The following is a 19,928-nucleotide window of genomic DNA, read 5'->3' on the forward strand; positions in this document are numbered from 1 at the left end:
GCACTGGGTTTCCTTTTGAGATGATGAGAATATTTGGAAATTGATTGTGGTGATGATTGCCCAAGTCTGTGAATAGACTAAGAACCAGTCAATGATCCCAAGTGGGTGAATTGGATGGGATGTGAATTATCTCTCAGTAAAGCTTCTAACAAAACAAAAAAAAGTGCTGGGGCTTCTGGGTGGCTCAGGTGGTTAGGCATCCAACTTCAGCTCAGGTCATGATCTCACAGTTCATGGGTCTGGGCCCTGCACCGGGCTCTGTGCTGACAGCTCAGAACCTGGAGCTTGCTTTGGGTTCTGTCTGTCTCTCTCTCTCTCTCTCTCTCTCCCCCTCCCCCACTTTTGCTTGCTCTCTCAAAAATAAATAAATAAATAGTACAAAAAAGTGCTAACATGTAACAGAACCAATATTCTTAACTTTGATTCAGTATCTAAAAAGGTTGCTACAAAACAAGTAAGGCTCTAAAATTTAATTTCTTTTTACCTAACTAGGAGTAAAAAAATTGAAGGCATGCATGGTTGAAAATATATGACAAAAATGAATTTTTCAGCAATGTCTTTATGAAAAGTATGGGTAAAGGGATAAAGAATTTGTAGTTTGTGATAAAAGTTCAGTTTTTCTCCAACATTCAAAATCTAGGGCACAGCACGAGTCAAATTGGCACCTGGAGATGGTAAGCCCTTAGAGGAAAGTAATAGTTGCTAGCACTATGTGCTAGACACTGACCTAAGTGCTTTTTACATCTAGCAAGCATCTATTCTTCCTAGCAACTCAGAGGTATGAACTATTATTATGCCTAATTTGCACATAAGGAAGCGGAGGTACAGAGAAGTTAAGTATCTTGCCCAAGGTCTTGCCAGCAGACCTTGAATCTGGACTCAGCTACTTTGGTTCCAGAATCTTTGCTCTTTTTAAAAAAATTTTTAAAAATGTTTATTTATTTTTGAGAGAGGGGGGCGGGGTGGAGAGACAGAGAGAGAGAGAGGGAGTGTGAGCGAGAGCGCATCTGAGTGGGGAAGGGTGGCGGGGGACAGCCAGAGGACCTGAAGCGGGCTCTACACTGACAGCAGAGAGCCCGATTTGGGGCTCGAAGTCATGAACCGGGAGATCATGACCTGAGCTGAAATCAGATGTCTAACTGACTGAGCCACCCAGGTGCCCCTTGAGAATCTTTGTTCTTAACAAATGGGCTATATTACCTCTCCGCACTTTATTTTTCTCTGTCTGTATTTCGCTTTTCTCTTCAACATTGTAGCTTACAAGAAATAATTTATACTTTATGATTAATGGGTTTTATTGTGACTTTTATAGGGCAAAAATACTTCTATTGGGAAAGAATAATTCATAAAAAGATGGTTATAAACCATCAACTCATATTTACTATCCTTTCATGTTTTTTTAACATCCCAAACATTTTTCTTACTGAGAAGTACACATTAAACACATTGCTAAGCATAGTTCTTCATTTCCAGAAAGAAATGCTTCCCCTCGCCTTTTAATGCATGAGTATTTAATAGGAAAAGAGAAACAAATAAAATTTCTACCACCAAATAAAGTGACAGGACAACAATGACTTCACTGTTCTTCCCATTTGCAATTAAAAATAGAACTACCCCACGACCTGGCAATAGCACTACCACATACTTTAAAAGCATGTCTTATTGACAGACTCCTTCCTTACCTCTTATTTTTGAAGGGCAAGGAATGCTAGCATTTCAAATTACCTACCTACCTACCTACCTACTTTATCTATCTACCTACCTACCTACCTACCTACCCACCCACCCATCCATCCATCCATCCATCCATCCATCCATCCATCCAAAATCCCATTTGCTTTTTCAGTTTTCTCTACAAATGCTGCTTCAGCAGATAGTTCACTAGTGAACCAGAAAGCGAGTTCTCTTACTGCCTTATAAAGTGAACAATGACTCCCCCCCCACCCCAGGTGAGAAGCAGGACTGGGTCCCAGGGGTGGCCAGCGCAGCAGGGGGGACCGGTGGGAGTCACATCAGTGGTGCCGGCAGGGAATGCTTGTTGTCTCTCACTAACTCTCCTTCTTTTCTTCCTCAGCAAAGAGCCCCAATTTCCCCTTTCACCAGGAGTGGCCAGATGACACAATTCTGGACAACAGAGCACGAGGAAGCAAGAAGATGCCCTGGCCCTCTCAACTTTGTGGAGATACTGACAGTCCTAGTCTGTCTACCTTCAGATTGTTCTCACGTGTGATGGGAAAAGAAACATGGGTTTTGTTTAAGTTGCTGTTGTCCGGTATTTTCTGTCTCTCATATCTGAACCTAATCCTAAATGATGCAGATCTCAGTAGCTCCAACAGTGTTTTTCCTGTGTTGTTGGGATTCTTCCTTGAGGATTCATGTATACTTTACAGGAATCTATAAACTCCTTGAAACTGTATGGTGAATCTATGTGCAGAAGAGGCCCGTGGCAACTCATTTAACTTTTCAGATTCTTGGCTTTCTTGCCTATAATAAGGGAAGAACACTCACCTCTGCAGAGCTGATTTCAGGAGTAGATATAATCTGGATATGGTGCCTAACATAAGGAATAGTGCCTAGCACAAGACACACTCATTTCCAAAATTTTATGAATAGTCTTATCATACTACCCACTGAGCTTAAATCTAGCAGTCATCTATGACTTCCCTTACTCCCTCCCATTAATTGACTATTGTTAGTTGTCAAGAGCATAATTTTTTTTTCTCTACAGTGCCTCCTGTATTCACTTCTTTTTCCTCATATCCTGTCCCCACCCCGCCCCCAGCCTACAGCCTCTGTTGTCTCCTCTCTGAGACCCTTAACAGTCTTCTCATGTTTGGTCTCTTCTTTCTACATTCTACTCTTTACCAGACTACTAAATCAATTTACGCAAAGGCCGGGACTGCCCATCGCTCTCCACTGCTTATCGAATCAAACATAATTCCATCTAAAAGGAGTCAAGGTAGCACAACACAGAAGAAAAAAAGTCATACAAACCTAGCTTTGAGTCCTGGTTTTAGCTCCTTACTTGTTCTGTGATCTTTGGGAAATCATATGACTTCTCAGAACCTGAGTTACCTTAGCTCTAAAGTACAGAAGCAGAGGTGATACTACCTGCTACACAACATTACAGTGAGGATCGTGGGGACATGACACAGAAAAGCACAAGGTCTGTGCCGGGTACATACTAGGTTCACAATGAACGTGTTACTTTCCTCTTTCCCTCCACGGAAAGGACCATGGACTAAAAAACCATGTCTGCAGCTTATCACCCTTGTGCTAATCCCTTACTTATGTAACCTATGCTAGCCAGACCAGATTATTTGCCTCCTCCCAGACAATAAATTCTGTCTTCTCTTACTCAATTCTGAAATTGTGCTCAGACTGATTTTTTCTTTATATCCCCTTTCCCTTCGTTTTATGCTGAAACCCTACTCAGCCGACAGGGAGCCCTTCAATTGCCATCTCCTCTGTGAAGCCTTTTCCTGTTTTTCCAGTCACATGTAAACTCTCCTTGTGGCACTTCATGGGTCTACCTTGCCTTATTTTGTGTACTTATTACCCCTCCTGAAAGACCCTAGATGCCTTGAGAGCAGAACTAGAGCCCTGTCTGTCTCTGCAGCCCGCGTGGCCCTAGCCCATGTCCTTGTATCTGTATTTATGGAGTTAACCTCAAAGTTTTAAAGTAGAGCTCTTTTCAATATACTCCTAGATCCTTTTTTCGTACTTTTACACCAGTACAAAGACAGAATGATTAAAAGTGTGTTCAGGGAATACTCTATTTTAGGTTCCCCCCACATTGTCCAAAAAAGGAAGCAATGCTTCTGGATGTGAAACACTTAGTAGTCGATCCAGCACTGTTACCCATCATTCAAAACCATTTATTATTGTGTCCATTGGGTACACAGGACTTTTTCTTTTCCTTTATTTCCTAAGAGTCTGGCTTTGTCTCTTACTTCCCCAAAGCCCCCAAGACTTTTTTTTTTCCTTTCTGCATTTCAACAACAATGTATCTCATATCTGGGCTTTGAGCACCCCTCCTAAGGATGATGGATAGGAGCAAAGCCTTTTGGGACACATTAGTACAGCTGCCAGTGACAGGAGGTGCTTATAAAATAAAAAGGCTCAGGATTTTGGGAACATATTTGCAGCTATAAGTGAACCGCCCAACACAGCTGAAAAGAAACACCCAAGAATATTTCCTTTTATTCTTTTAAAGCTGTACATGGAAGAGGCACATCATATTAGATTGCAAGTAACTCACAGAAGGATTCTTTTTATGTAGTGTCACCATGTGCTAATATCATAACCTTTGCCTATCAGGTACACGCGCTTTAGAATTACAGGAAGCTCGTAAAGTCAAGTTTAAAGCAGCAAAAGTCTAGTTTTTAATTTATTGGATAATATTGGGTATCACTGTTTGACTCGAAACATGTTTCCATGTAATTATGAAAAAGAAGACCACTACAATTTTTAATGAAACTTCAGTTCTGTCTGTGGGTGAGTAGGTAAGATAGAATATTATCAGAAAACTATACACAATTAAATCCCCACTAAGCTACAGACATGAAACATCACATTGTACACTCGATTTCAAAAATAGAAAATTATTTTAGATAGGAAGCTCTCCTGCACCATTAGAACTGGGAGAGTGGAGAATCTGTGACGCTGCGACATAGTCATTGTGTTATAGAGGAAACACTGACCAAGAAAGGTACTGCTTTTAAGCATTTTGGGCACAAGCAAGTATCCCCTGTGTGTCAGTAAGGCATAGGAGCTTGCCTAATTGATATTTTGGGAGGACGTTAGGGGAGGACAATGAGAAGATTTAAAAAGTGACGTGAGACTCTTCTCCAGATGCAGACAGCCAGCCTTTGATGTACACAGAGAAACAGCTCTGCCAGATATCTGCAAAGGGAAAAGCTGGAAAAACCGGAGCAAAAAGGAGTAAAGTTTTTTTCTTTACCGAGGCTGTATTTCTAGAGATTTTCTGCCAGTGGTGATTCTTCCCTAACACTATAGGCCATATACAACAGGCTTTCCTCTTGGAAGAGCAGAATACGCTGTGCAGACCTTCAGAGTCCACCAGATTGGGAAGAAGCAGCTGTCAGTGTGAGGCCAGCACTGACCATGAGTGTGGCCAAACTAGCCAGGGTGAAACACAGGAACAGTAAGAGAAGTCTGACATACAATGGATCTCTTTTGGGGGTATCTGCAAAGTTCACAATGACCCCTAATTCACATGTTGGTCGTGGCCATAGCTGAATGAGCCAAGAGCACCTGACACCACTCTAGGTCAACCAGGAATGTAGAACTGGACTGAATGCTGGACTTGTAAATGTGACTCTGGAAATTGTGCTCTGGGAATTGTGAGGAGACTACCAGGTGGCTTGAGAAGAAGGAGAAAAGCTAGTCTGTTGAAAAGGAAGAATGAAACAAACATATGGAAAGAAGCATAGTGAAGTGATAGTGAATAAATACTCCGCTGGGTTCCTATCTTCCATTTCTGGCCCCGTCCTTCAAGAGGCTCAGCTGCCCTTGGCCTCTAGAACTCCCCACTGTATCTTGATACTAGAACCCTCTATTTTTAAGTCCAGCTTCGGTGGGGTTTGTGCTACCTGAAACCCATACAACTATAGCTTACGTATTTATTACCTTGGAGGCCCTGACCATGGAGCTTTGGGAAAGTAGTGTCTCCTAGAGCAGCTATTCCCAATCATTGAAAGCACCCCACTAGTCACAGGCACGGCCAGCATTCCTAACAACTGTTCTGAAATTAACAGGCTATGAATACAGTCTTTCTGGGAAAGACTTTCTCAGAAGGGCTTTCTTGGTCTAACAAGGTAGGGTCCAGGTTCTTTGATCAAGTGATACGATGACGATGATAATGATGGTATCGATACCAGCTACCATTTACTGCGTGTTGGAATAATAATTTACTAAGCCTTTACATAAGACACTACGCTGGTGCTCTAAATAGTATATCTACTTCTCACAACTCTTCAAGGTAGTTGGAGTGTAATTTTGCTTAGAAAGGTTTGTGACACAATGCACGATAGAGATGTCATTTGGGAAAGACCAGCCTGCTAGGAAGGCAGGTAGCCACAAGAGGGTCCTTAGCATGATGGATTCACCATGATTAAAGATCTGGCCATTGGTCTTGCAGTCTCAGAAAATTTCCACAGTGTCCTAGCGCTGACTAGACTTAGGAATGCTGAGTCATGCAACAAAGTTCACTAGAGACTGATATATAAACCAGATGCCAAGTTATTAATTTACCATGAGATGTATAACTGCCAAGCAGCCTGGATATTGATGCTGGCCTGAGCAATGTATGATACTCTCTCTGTAGACAGATTGCTCTGGGAGCCAAAGTTTTAGAAGGTTATTTGGGTGGTTAGATGATTTGAATGTTAGACACAGAGATCTGACAGCTGATACATTCATCTCCATAAAGGGGATTTAGCTACCAGGTGAACCAGACGCTTGGGCACCATTTCTTTGGATGCTGCCAGATCTGCCAACAAATGCTTCTGTGACCCTCCTAGGCTTCTACAGCTGACCAGTTTTCCTTCTGAAGGAAACATTCTTCCTTTAGATATCTTAATATGCAATCCATCTTGTGTGTCTAGGAGCCCTTTTGTTTATTTAAGGTTATTTTGCACATTTTGGGTCTGAGTCACGATTTAATAGTTTGAAGTAAAAGGATAATTTTACTTTCCTTCTTTCCACATTTCTCAACAGAGTAGCTCACTCGCTATCACCAGAATGTATCATCTACAAAATTATTATCCCCATGTTTTACAAACAGGGCAAAAAACATGGGTTTTGGAGTCAGAAAGACCTGGGATAGAATTCTGGCTCTCCCATTTTAAGTCTTAGAATTGAAGTCCAGTTAATTTTTCTTGGCCTCAGTTTCCCCAGTTATAAAATGGGGATAATGTGCACCTCACAGAATAGAATGAGATTTAAGGAGGTTATTACGCAAAGCACCTAACACATTTCTGGGTGTAAAAGATAAATGATCATAACACATTGGAGCAAAAATAACCCAGATCTCAACCATTTCGATTCTCTCCTTGGTTTCCAAGTATGCAATTTTTTCATTATTCTTCCAATGTGGTTTCACTTTGATTTTTATAATCATATTAGCGTTACTTTAAAAACTAATTTCCATGACTTTTGAACTGAATAAACAAAAGCGAATTGGATGTGAGTGCACTGATTTCTTTGGCTTGCTTTTCTTCTTCTCCACCAGAAATAAACAAATGACACAGCTTGCTTTTGTCTTTTTTCTTTCTGTTATCCTTGTGAAGATATCGTTTATGGACTCTAGTCATGTTTTTTTCATGGAAGAATTCTGCACTAAATTCTGATGCTTGAAAATGCCTTTTTACTGAGAAAGTGCTATGAAATCATACAGCTTTAGTAACAAATTAATTCTTTTTGTCCCCGTTAATTCAATTTACTTTTCAGATGCCAGAATTCCCCAAGTTATATGATTCCTCCTATATGAATGTGCGGGCTTACCTTTTTATTCAACTATTCCACCTTATGTGTTTGCATGTGCAATTATGCCCTCTATTTTCAAGTAGATGATAAACCCTGTATGAGCAGGGACAGATTTATCTCTTTATATCCTCACTGTCTATATACCCTGTAGTAACCTACGCTATATTAAGGGGACATTAAATAAGTATTTGTGGGTGAGAAATGCTATGAGGTTGGAAATACAAGTAACAGAGATGTTTATCTTGTCATTTCTTAATTATATTCATTTTTTTCTTTTTCTTATTTATTTATTTTTAATTTTATTTTTTATTTTTTAAAATTTACATCCAAATTAGTTAGCATAGTGCAACAATGATTTCAGGAGTAGATTCCTTAGTGCCCCCTACCCATCTAGCCCATCCCCCCTCCCACAACCCCTCCAGTAACCCTCAGTTTGTTCTCCATATTTATGAGTCTCGAATCTGTTTTGTCCCCCTCCCCCTTTTTATATTATTTGTGTTTCCCTTCCCTTATGTTCATCTGTTTTGTCTCTTAAAGTCCTCATATGAGTGAAGTCATATGATTTTTGTCTTCTTCTAATTTCACTTAGCATAATACCCTCCAGTTCCATCCACGTAGTTGCAAATGGCAAGATTTCATTCTTTTTGATTGCTGAGTGATACTCCATTGTATATATATACCACATTGTCTTTATCCATTCATCCATCGATGGACATTTGGGCTCTTACCATCCTTTGGCTATTGTTGATAGTGCTGCTATAAACATGGGGGTGCATGTGTCCCTTCAAAACAGGACACCTGTATCCCATGGATAAATGCCTAGTAGTGCAATTGCTGGGTCGTAGGGTAGTTCTAGTTTTAGTTTTTTGAGGGAGCTCCATACTACATTCATATTTTCTGAAGGTATAGATTTGAATCTAAGTATTGAATTCTTCTAGTGTAAAGTTTTGTGAACCTGTGTTAACTTTTCCTCAAGCTATTTAAACATTTTCTTTCTTTCTCCTCTGACTTGCACACCAGGAATCTGATGTACACCATAGATGTTTCTTGCATTAAAGGAACTCCCAACTTTAGCCTTTACATCTTTCCTTTTAGTCTGCATTGTACTCAATACAGAACTTAACTTCCACCATTTTACTTCTTTCACTTTACTTCCCATCTGTGTAAATTGCTTCAGTGATCTCAATCCCCTTAGTGTTTGTCTTGAATTGTAATGCTCAAGCTTTTACTCTTAAAATCTTCAAAGAAAGATGATATTTAGTTTGGCCTATTCTCACATACCAAATGAATACACCTAAAAATTTAGTGCAACACATAAGTGAAAATAAATATGAAACAGAATGCATTACCAAGAGAAGAGAATAAGCACCATGACAGATCTGTGTGAGAATGAAAACATCCATTGTCAATTTTACTCCAAAAACGGATTAAAATTTTACAATCTGGGTATATCTGTATTTCCAAAATTGAATCCCAACTAGGCAGTGAAAACAATAGGACGAGGAAAGGAAAACTTAGAATACATAGTGCCAGAAATTCTGATATTTAACCTCATTTAAGATGATACAAAATTCCTTCTAGGTTGATGGCATTACTCTACCCTACAGGTTGTAATTTTATTGATACCTAAGTATACTACTAATACTTAAAATTTCACATGATAAAAACTATGAACTGACCAGAAAATAAGCTCCCTTTGCTTTCTGTGAACATTAATTTCAGGGTCTTTATTCAGAACCTATGGTTCGTTTGATTTAATACTATAAACATGTTTTCCATATTTTTCATTACAATTACAAAATAAATTCCATAAACTCATATGGGGAGCCTGTTTATAAATCCCATTATCAATCATGGAAACATACACAAATGGACATATCTGAGGGTTCTATCTAAGTGAACTTTATAAGGTCAGTTTTTTATGAACTAAACGATCCTCAAGGAAAAAGTCAACCAAATTTGATTTCTGTTTTTAGGCTTAAAACCAAAGAGATTAACTTATCTTTATATTTAAGAACTAGCCTCTGTCCAGGGGGCAGTGGGCTTGGCAGTATATTCAGTGATCTCACCAAGAGCCTATGTAACATAATGACATTAGACTGTGTGTTTACCGTAGATAATACCACTGAAGCATAACACAATGCATCTTGACATAATTCAGTTTGTAAAACCCAAACTCATTCAACAGCTCCATAAAATAATGACAAACAATGTAATATTTTTGAGCAATACAAAATAGGAACATGGACATTCACGCATCCATTTGATGCATCTCCACTGCAGTAGATACTATAAGGGACATAATGACAAATTTGATATGATCACTGCCATTGGAAACTACAATTTACGAGACAAGATATGAACACATAGTTAAAATGTGAAGGATAAGGTGAGAAATAGCATAAAAGTGGTGGTATGGAGTGTCACAGGACTACAGAGGAAGAGGGTACTATGTTTGGAGATGGTTTCCAGGCAAGGCTTCAAGGAGTAGAGGGCACAGCGGGTGTTTGGAAGTATAGGTAGGATTTCAAGGAGACAAGGGAGATTCAAGTGAAGGAAGTGGTATGGAAGTCAGGCTGTCACAGATAGGTTTGGTAAATGCTGAATAGATGTCTGACTAGAAGGTAGATCACGTGTAATGGAGTGAAAGCTAAAGCTGGGTGGGGACTAGGGAGGTTATGCAGGGCCCTCAAGGTCAGTCTACTAGGGAGACTGAATCACTGAAAGGTTTTCTCAAAGAAGTGATATAATCCACTTGTTCCTTTAAGAACTTAGTAGGATTCCATGAAGGAAGAAAGACTGAAGGCTGGAATTCTATTTAGAAGGTTCTTTTAGTGGTCTAGGCATTTGCTTATGAGGGAGGAATGGAGGGAAAGAAATTAACATTTGTTGAAGGCTCACTATGTGTAAGGCATTTATTTGTTTTAGCTATAAAATTTCATTCAATTCTTGCAATATCTCTGAAAGGTAAATAACATTAATTTCAGTGTTCAGTCGAAGAGCTGTATCCCCAGGAGCAAGCCCAAGGTCTGGCACCGCAAGTGCTCAGGGAAAAAGCTGTCATATTGAATCAAAGCTATGATTCATGCAACATATTTTCTATTCTCAACAGAAGCTCCAAAGAAACAAAATAGTTTGTATAGTTCTAAGATTGCAACCCCAAGAGGTATTTCTACAAATGAGGCTTACCCCAACCCTTTGGGCAAATTCTGCTCCTAGTCAGGCGAACATAAGGATCAGACCAGCATGGCAGCAGTATGGCAACCTTCTGCCAGTCCTGCTTTATTCTTCTATCCCAGTTATCAAATTCTACACATTCCTTCTTACTGTTGGGATCAAACTCTCCCTTTCAACTTATAGTAGGTCAACCCTCTCTTGGTTCTTAGACCAGCATCCTCGTCTTTGCACTCTGACCACATCTCAGTTCCCGTCTCTCCAACAAGATGTGAAATATGGCAGGAACCCTCTGATACCAACTCTTTGCTTGTTGCAACCTGCCAGGCTTCCTTCGTGCATTGCTTTGCTTATGTAACAAGTCCACTGTCTAGACCCTGGAACTATCCCAGATCTTCTGGACTATGCCAGCTGACTGCAAAATCATCAGCCCCTACTCGCTTTGGTCTAGCTTGGTCTAGCCTATGCTTATACCTGATTAAAAAAAAAAACAAACTTTTGACAATTATCATCATGGTAGTAATTAGTAGTATTCACACTTAAATAGCACACACTATGTGTCAGGCATTATTCTATGTGTCTTTCAAACATTAATTCCTCTAATCATCACATTACCAATAGCCTCATTTTATTGATGGAAAGAAAGCAAAACAAAAAACCTGAGGCTGAGGGATTAAGTTACTTGTCGAAGGTGACATAGTGTGCAAGTGGCAGCGTCAGAATTTGAACCCAGGCATTCTGGCTAGAGTTCATCCTCTGAACCATAATGCCTCTCTACTGTCAGTGCGAAGATAAGGAACATGTCATCGGTGAATGTACTTACTATCTCACATGCCTTATGCAATACAACTGGCACAATACTACCACCAATAGTTAATGTATTAACATGTAGTTATAACTATGAACCCTAAAAGCAGTTAGAGAGAAGCACTTACATGATGCAAAACTTTTCATTTTGATTGAAAATACTAAAGATGTTCTGCATCTGGATGATTCTCATAAGACAGGAGTATTCAAAGATATTGCTATTGGGGGTGCCTGGGTGGCTCAGTTGGTTCAGTGTGTGACTTCGGCTCAGGTCATGATCTCACGGTCCACGGGTTCGAGCCCTGCATTGGGCTCTGTGCTGACAGCTCAGAGCCTGGAGCCTGCTTTGGATTCTGTGTCTCATTCTCTCTCTGGGCCCCCCAACCCCGCCCTGGTCATGCTTTGTCTCTCTTGGTCTCAGAAATAAATAAACATTAAAAAAATTATAAAAAAAAGATATTGCTATTTTACTTAGCAAAAATAATCCAAGAATGCTGGTAGAGAAGATAATCATGAATATGATCTTAATAGGAGAGGAAACAAATTTAAGAATTTAAAGAATCAAAGTAGAGTTGCTAAGAGAGATTTTAAAAATTCTCATCATAAGAAAAAAAGTCAAAGTAGAGACTGTTGACATCTTAGCAAATCAGATAGTTCTGAACACTCAAGTTCACTTGACAAAACGATAACACATTTTATTGTTACCAAATCAGAAGATGAATATCTGACTAAATATATTATAATCAGGAATTTAAACAAGAATTAAACAAGCATATGTTAATGTTAATACGCTAACATGCCATCATGTTAATAATCAATCTTGAATTTTTCCTATTTGTTAAGTATAGAGTAGTCATTAAAAAAAATTGGTGAATATCTCTGTGTACCAAGGGCTGGATAAAAGTGATGAAGAAATACAAGAAGCTTATTTTCTAATGGTGGAGAGAGAAAGACCATGAGCAAGTAAATAAATAAATGCATACAATAATTCTAAATAGCAGTAAGAGCTATGAGGAAAGTAAAACAAGGTAATGTAATTTAGAATAAAGAAGTGTGAACCAGCCACAATAAGACATTTGAGCTGGTACCTGACTAACAAAGTTGGGGAACAGAGCAACAGAAATGACTCTCAGGTGGTATGCTCAAAGAGAAAAAAGAGGCCAGTATGGCTGGAGCACAGTGAGAAATGGGGAGCCTGGTATGAGACCAAGTCAGAGAGGTGGACAGGGCACAGATCAGAGATCCTTACAGGTTATAGCAAGATGGTTCAATTTTGTTCTAAGAAGTAGAGGAAGGCACCAACAGGTTTAGGGGACTGATGTGACCTGATCTACATTTTAAAAAGATCACTTTAGCTGCTGTATGGAAAATGAATTACAGGGAGTCAAGAATGGAATCATTGAGACCAATTAGGAAGCTACTGTAGCAGGGAACAGAAAGGTGGTAGCCTGGACTAGAGTTGTACCAGTAAAAAGAGAAGTAGATGGAATAGGGACCTATTTTGCAGGCAGAACTGAAAGGACTTGTTGATGAATTAGATGTGGGGAGTGAAGGAAATAGAGAGACTCACTGCTCTGAGTAGATGGTTGTGTGATCTAGTAACAGGTGGAAAACTAAGAGGAAAACAAATTTTTGGAGAAATGCAGATCTGTAGGATACTAATAAGTAGAATGATAATGTAGTGATATCCACAGTGACATTTATATTAAACTTAGAGAACTGACAAGCAACAAATTTTCACAAAATCATATGGAATAGGATCACTGGTTAGACGGTTTTCCTACCAGCCTACCTGAAACCTAAGACTAGCTCTGGAAATGAAGATGAAAACTGAGTCATCCATTCTGGCCTTATGTGGACATATTTTATTTCATAAAGCAGTTCTAGAAATGCTTAAGACTGTGAGCACACAGTAGGTATTTAAAAAATGTGTGTTGAACTGAATGACACCTGTCCTGTTACAGTTCGACTATGTAACATAACCTACCTACAAAAGGGCTAAAAGTGGAATTGAGAGCTCCCAAAATTGGCATGTATCATAAATCTGAATTACATTATTCCCTATTTTAAAATTTATAAAATTTCTAAATCTATGTGTGTACATATATATGTGTGTGTATATGTATGTACATACGTACATACATACATATATTGTGTATTTCCCTGATGCTACCGATAGAAAAAATAGGTATGCTCTAATCTTTTTTTCCTAGTACCTAATCAGTACTTTTCCACTGCTTTTATTTAAAAATGAATAGTCACAACCTACCTGTAGCATATCGCCAAGGTCTGCTGTGCTAATATCTGGATCCTCTGTGGTGTTGAAGGGCACGGGAGTTATCCGTACAAGGGTGAGCACTCTAGGTTCCGGATATCTCCATAACATCATCCCTGGGCTATCTTCGGTTTCATTGTAAAACAAGACTTCATAGACACCAGGCATTTTTAAAGGTTCTGTTAAGTGAAAAGATAATTATTTGTATGCTTTTGGAAGGGAACATGTGGATTTCTTACAGAAAGAGAAAATTAGGAAGATACAAGAATATAAAAGGCTGGTTGATCAGTTTTACATTTTTATGTGGTTTGAGACAGGAACAAATTACGAATTTTCCCTTAAGAGAATGAGTGGTAATGTACTATTCTTGTACTGCAGGTATTAATGTACTTTTCCAGTGATCTTGATGTGTTACTCAGTGAATGTGCAGTTAAAAACTCTCCCTCATAATGAAGCTGTTGCTACTTACCAGCATCTCGTATATACTGAAATAGGCCTGTCCGTAGGTCATCTGAACTCTGTTCACTTTTAAACATCTGGTTCTTTTCTATAGGAGAGGGCATTTGTGGCACTGCTTCAGGAACGTGCACTGCAATATTTTGCTCCTCGTGAAGGTATCCGTTGAGTAATTCATGTAGAAGAACTAAACAATTCAAATGTTCTTGACCCCAGAAAACCTTTAAAAATCATATGAAAAAATTAGTGGCTTTTAAATACAAACATTTCATGAGGATAATTAGGCACAATCATACTTGAATTAATGCGGGATGTCATTATGCTCAATTTAATTATTGACAATAACTAAACTATAATTTCTAAGAAGTCATTGACCTACAGGATGAAATTCTATTACCTGAGTAAATATATAAAAACAAGAAATCAATTACATCATATATTGTGTGAATATCCATCAATTTTCAATGCTGAATTACCAAAGAAATTATGTTAATGCAAGGTCATTTTTATGAGCTAACTTAGCTAAGAGAGAAAACAAGATCTATTGCGGTCCGAGAGAAGGCACTGAAGATCTAGGCCGAAATGTTAATAAAGTAATAATAAAAACCTTGTGGAATAGCTTCCTACATTTTGTCATGAGATTAAATAAACACATCTTAATTAGAGGGTTCCTTTCTTTGCAGTTTTACTTGTCAGAGAAAAAGAGAGGGAAGGTGCTCAGTGCACCTGAACTCAGAAGCCTCCCAACTTCTGTGTTTAGTGAGAATGTGCCAACATATAGTATTCCACAACCCCTGAGAATTAACCATATAGGAGGTACAGTAGAGTTTTAGAACAAAGGCCTTGGTGTTTCCTGTAATAAAGAGGATGAAATTCTCTTTTTCTGCATGTGAAGAGTATTAGTATATAACAGAAGTGTGACCAGTGGGTAGCAGTGATTAATGTCAGAGGACTCAAAATGTCAACACTGTTCTATTTTTCTGAAGATATTAGATAAAGGCAATACAACCATTATTTCTAAGAGAACCAGTTTAACATGAAAAAATATATAAAGTAGGAAAAAAATAACCCTATACCTGTGGGTAAGTTTCCTAAGTTTAGGTCCTGCTTTCTGGAATTAAGGCATCAGAAATGAAGGCAAGAGATATGATATTAAGTCTACTTTTGTTCTCATCAATGTTAGTTTTATTGGATACTGAAAAATAGAAATAAGTGGAAAGTCGAGCTGGGGAACTGAACACTACACTCTAGGCTTTAAATTGTTGAGAGAGCGACTTTCTAATGTAGAGATGATATACTATATTTTTGTCTTATTGTTGATTTTAATGTGGAGTTACTTTGCTGTCTTGGGAAAATGACAATATAGTTAATATTGTTATTAACTTATGTTAATATATGCTTATTGTTAAATACATGAAGGTTTCTGATGGATGCCCAAAATCTCCAGAGCAATACTAAGCAAAAACTTATTAGGATCTTTCCACATCTAGCTCCATGTCAGTAAGAAAACTGGTGAAAGAGTTGAGGCAATACAACTTTTAGATGAAAACAAGAAGTTCATATATAATATGTCTCCATTATTAACAAATTAGTCATTTCCATTTTCTGTAATTATGGATTTCTCAAGATATTTGGATTTATGTCAAACTTGGGGGACATGAAATCGTATAAAGAATACATTCACATCTAACCAAATAGAAAGTTACCAAGGAATGAGTTGAATACCCTCACACAGGCCATACGTGGCTGTAAATCAAATGCTTAAAAAACTGCAATTGAATGTATGTCAAGTATTAACCATCAGGTGTTTATAATATCTAAGGAACCTGATTAGCAAATGGTTCTTACATATTGCTGATGACACTGTGCTGGAAACAAGTTGACTCTTTTGTAATTAGAAAAGTCTATAATCAGAAAAAGTTTAATGGCCCAGCAATTCTACTCCTAGTAACATATCCAACAGAAATGAAAACGTATGTTCACACAAAAACTTGTACACAAATGTTCCTAGCAGCATCATTCATAATAATAGCCTGAAGTGGAAAGAACCCAAATATCCATCAGCTGATGAATGGATAAATAAAATGTGGTATGTCCATAAAATGGAATGTTATTTGGTCCATAAAAAGGAATGGAGTACTGGTACCTGCTACGATATGGATGAACCTTGAAAACACTATGCTAAATGAAAGAAGCCAGTCAAAAAAGATCACATATTGTCTGACTCCACTTACATGAATTGTCTAGAACAGTCAGATACGTAGACACAGAAAATGGATTAGTAGTCTAGACCTAGAGAGGAGATTAGAGGGTAATGGGGAATGAATGCTAATGGGTACAGGGTTGCGAGGGTGTGTGTGTGTGAAAATGTTTTACCATGGATTGTAGTGATGATCACACACCTTTGGGAATATGCTAGAAAACCACTGAATCATACACTCTAATTAGGTGAATTGTATGGTATGTGAGTTGTATCTCAATAAAGCTGTTAAAAAACCTTAATGAGAAATCAGTCTGATAATACTCTTCTTCACCATACCAAAATTTAGTGTAACAGTTAAAAAAATGAACAAAGGTGGGGACGCCTGGGGACTGGGGGATGCCCCAGTCTGGTTGGCCCAGACTGTTGGCTCAGTCTGTTAAGCGTCCAACTCTTAATTCTGGCTCAGGTCATGACCTCACGGTTCTAAGATCTACCCCTGCACAGGGCTTGCTTAAGACTCTCTCTCCCTCTTCCCCTTTCCCCCACTTACACACGTTCTCTCTCAAAACAAAAACAAAAACAAAACAAATGAACAAAGGCTAGTTGAAAACTTAGGAGAAAAATGTGGCCAACCCCACAGACCTGTAGCAGACCTCCTCTTAAATCAATGGATATTTTTGGTGTGGACTGTTCTGGGCCTGGATTGCCACTGTGTTTACACCATTTAGCTTCCAGATTGACAGTAGCACAGCATGGTCCTATCAGAATCCGATTTCTTTCTCTGAGACTTGTTTTAAGCAGAAAATCATTTATGCTGAGTAGAAATGATGACCCAAGAATTACACCTAGAGAAAACAAGAGAGGGGTACATATTTTAATTATTCCTTGTCAAAAAATATGTTTGAGCAAGAACTATCTACATTTTTAAAGAGCTTTCCTTCATCCTTTGTCAAAGTCTTCTTTTTCAGTTGGCCTATCCCCACATTTTTATACCACTTATACAGAATTCTAGTTATGAAGCAGGTATACCTCATTCACATTCCTAACAAAGAGATATTTGCCAAAACATTATGACTTTTTCCATGTGTGAGCATTTTAAGTTTTATGAGTAGAGACATTTTCATTAAATTGTTCAAGTTTTTCAAACAACTACATTAAGAATAAGAACAGCTGCTTCATTGGTCTATTGTTAACACGATGGGAAAGGGCAATTTTCTGTGATTTCTTATAGTAATAGAGTATAGTATATTACTTTGCTAGACACTCAAGCTTTTGACTGGCCCATGTTAAAATTCAAAACAATCAAAATATATAACATGTGTTTTCTAAAAATTTTAGTTTAATCCAAACTTCACACATCATAACCACTTGAAGTTTACAAAGTCTTAAAAACAGATAGTGGCAGGTTAGATTTATGAGAAAAACTATATGCTATAGTTCAAAGTCAATAGACTCAGAAAAAGAATACACTTTAAAATGTAGGTTTTCTTTTGAACTTAAACTAGAAGTGTAGATCAAAACCTTTTCATAAAACCAATGGCACACTTTAAGATATTTGGATGCAAAGTTAGAGTGGTGGGTTAACTTTCCCCCAAGGAGCTCATATTCTGAATTGTCATTGTGAATATTGAATTTCACCAGACCACGTTTGTAATGCCCATGGCTTATTTTTCTAATGATATTTGATCCTTAAAAGAGATGAAAGATTAAAAAACACCTTCGGCCCACAGTATACACGTTTCAAAGTACAGTGCCCACATTGACTTTCCAATTCTGTGGAGACTTGAAAACTTCATATAGGTTGTATGCTCCTACTGCAGAAATAAGATACAGAACTTCTAATCTTCCATGGAAGACATCACACCCACATAAGTTAGGGCTAAGACTTTTGTTAACAATTAGGATGGTAAAAATCAATTTCTTAAATTTTTCCACTATATTCTGGCACTAAGACTTCCATTTCATTGACACAATTTTCTTGATTCACTGCTATACCTCACTTAAAGAAAAAATGACACAGAAAATTAAAAAAAAAAAAAAAAGAAAAAAGAAACAGGCCCCCAAATACCCAAGAACCAAAAATCATCTCCATTGATGGGAGTTTAGAACTCATGTCGTAACTTCCTGACATTTGCTGAAATATTTACTTCTTAACAGTAAATATCTGCTAAATGAAACATACCAATTTATTACTGAGAAATCTGTCATAACGGGATTATGAAAGTATAGGCTTGATTCAGTACAATCATCTGGCAAATAGTATTCAGGGAATGCCAGAATTACATTTCTCTTTATTCCCAAATGTATGTATCTCCATTCTGCCCTAGAGTGAAATACCCAATTATCTCACAGTAATCTTAATGTGAATATTCTATTGGTTCCTCATACACAAAATGTTTAATTCCAAAGGCCTTCTAAGTTGCTTATCTTATTGAATGCTTCTCATTGCCTTGTCAGACCCCCAGATTAAAAAAATCTCAGGGTCCACTTTGGGGGCTCTTGTTCTCTTATCTCAAGACTTACTTTCTATATCATTCTAATCCATCTCCATTATTTTAAAACATCTAGGAAGAGAGACTTTGGTAAGCTAAGTGATTAACAGGGAAGACCACATCATATTCAAGCTCTGGTACACTGACCATCCCGGAGGCAAAGACCATCGTACTCAGTATAGTGCTGGGAACAACAGTAGCTCTTCAGGATATATCCCACCGAACTGAGTTGTCAGTTTACAACCTGATCCTACTTTCATCTGTCTCAACATATTTCTTAATTGACAGACAAAACAGAAAAGTGCCGAAATTTCTGCCATTCTTCATTTTGCATCACTGTGTCCTAGAATAATAAGGCCGAGTGGAGGAAGCCTTAGAAGCCATCCATTCCAGGGGGCGCCTGGGTGGCTCACTCACTTGGGTGTCCAACTTTGGCTCAGGTCATGATCTCACAGTTTGTGAGTTCAAGCCCTGTGTCGGGCTCTGTGCTGACAGCTCAGAGCCTGGAGCTTGCTTCGGATTCTGTGTCTCCTTCTCTCTCTGCACCTCCCCTGCTCATACTCTGTCTCTCTCTCTCTCAAAAATAAATAAACATTAAAAAAAAAAAAAAACCATCCATTCTAAGTCCCCCTCCTCTAAAAGAAATCACACAAAACTTTTTATTTTGAAGTGATGTTAGAATCACCTAAAAGTTGCAAAAAATATAGAGTTCCCATATACTCCTCATCTAGCTGTGTAACCATAGCAGAAATACTGAAATCAGGAAATGAACACTGATATCATACTATTAAGTAATCTACAGATCTTATGTAAATTTTCCCATTTTCCTCACTAATGTCCTTTTTATGGCTCAGGATGCCAACTAAGATCCCCACTGAATTTAGCTGCCAAGTCTCCTTAGTCTCCTTTAATCTGTGACCGATCCTCCAGCCTTCTTTGTCTTTAATGACCCTGATGCTCTTGAATAGCCCAGGCCAATTACTTGCAGAATGTCTCTCAATTTGAGTTTATG

At 38.2% G+C, this 19,928-nt stretch overlaps 1 protein-coding gene across 2 annotated transcripts in view; it reads right to left on the minus strand.

Moving 5' to 3' along the window:
• Positions 1 to 19,928, minus strand: part of VPS13B (vacuolar protein sorting 13 homolog B) — an 820,834-nt gene that overhangs the window by 126,824 nt on the left and 674,082 nt on the right. For both annotated transcript variants that reach the window (XM_030304021.2, XM_032591891.1), the window contains 3 exons: positions 17,067 to 17,269; positions 14,235 to 14,442; positions 13,760 to 13,944 (listed from right to left, as the gene is read on the minus strand). In XM_030304021.2, the coding sequence (XP_030159881.1) occupies positions 13,760 to 13,944; positions 14,235 to 14,442; positions 17,067 to 17,269 (596 nt within the window). The remainder of the gene's footprint in view (positions 1 to 13,759; positions 13,945 to 14,234; positions 14,443 to 17,066; positions 17,270 to 19,928) is intronic.

This window comes from Lynx canadensis, chromosome F2 (assembly GCF_007474595.2).
Source record: "Lynx canadensis isolate LIC74 chromosome F2, mLynCan4.pri.v2, whole genome shotgun sequence".
Lineage (NCBI taxonomy): Eukaryota > Metazoa > Chordata > Mammalia > Carnivora > Felidae > Lynx > Lynx canadensis.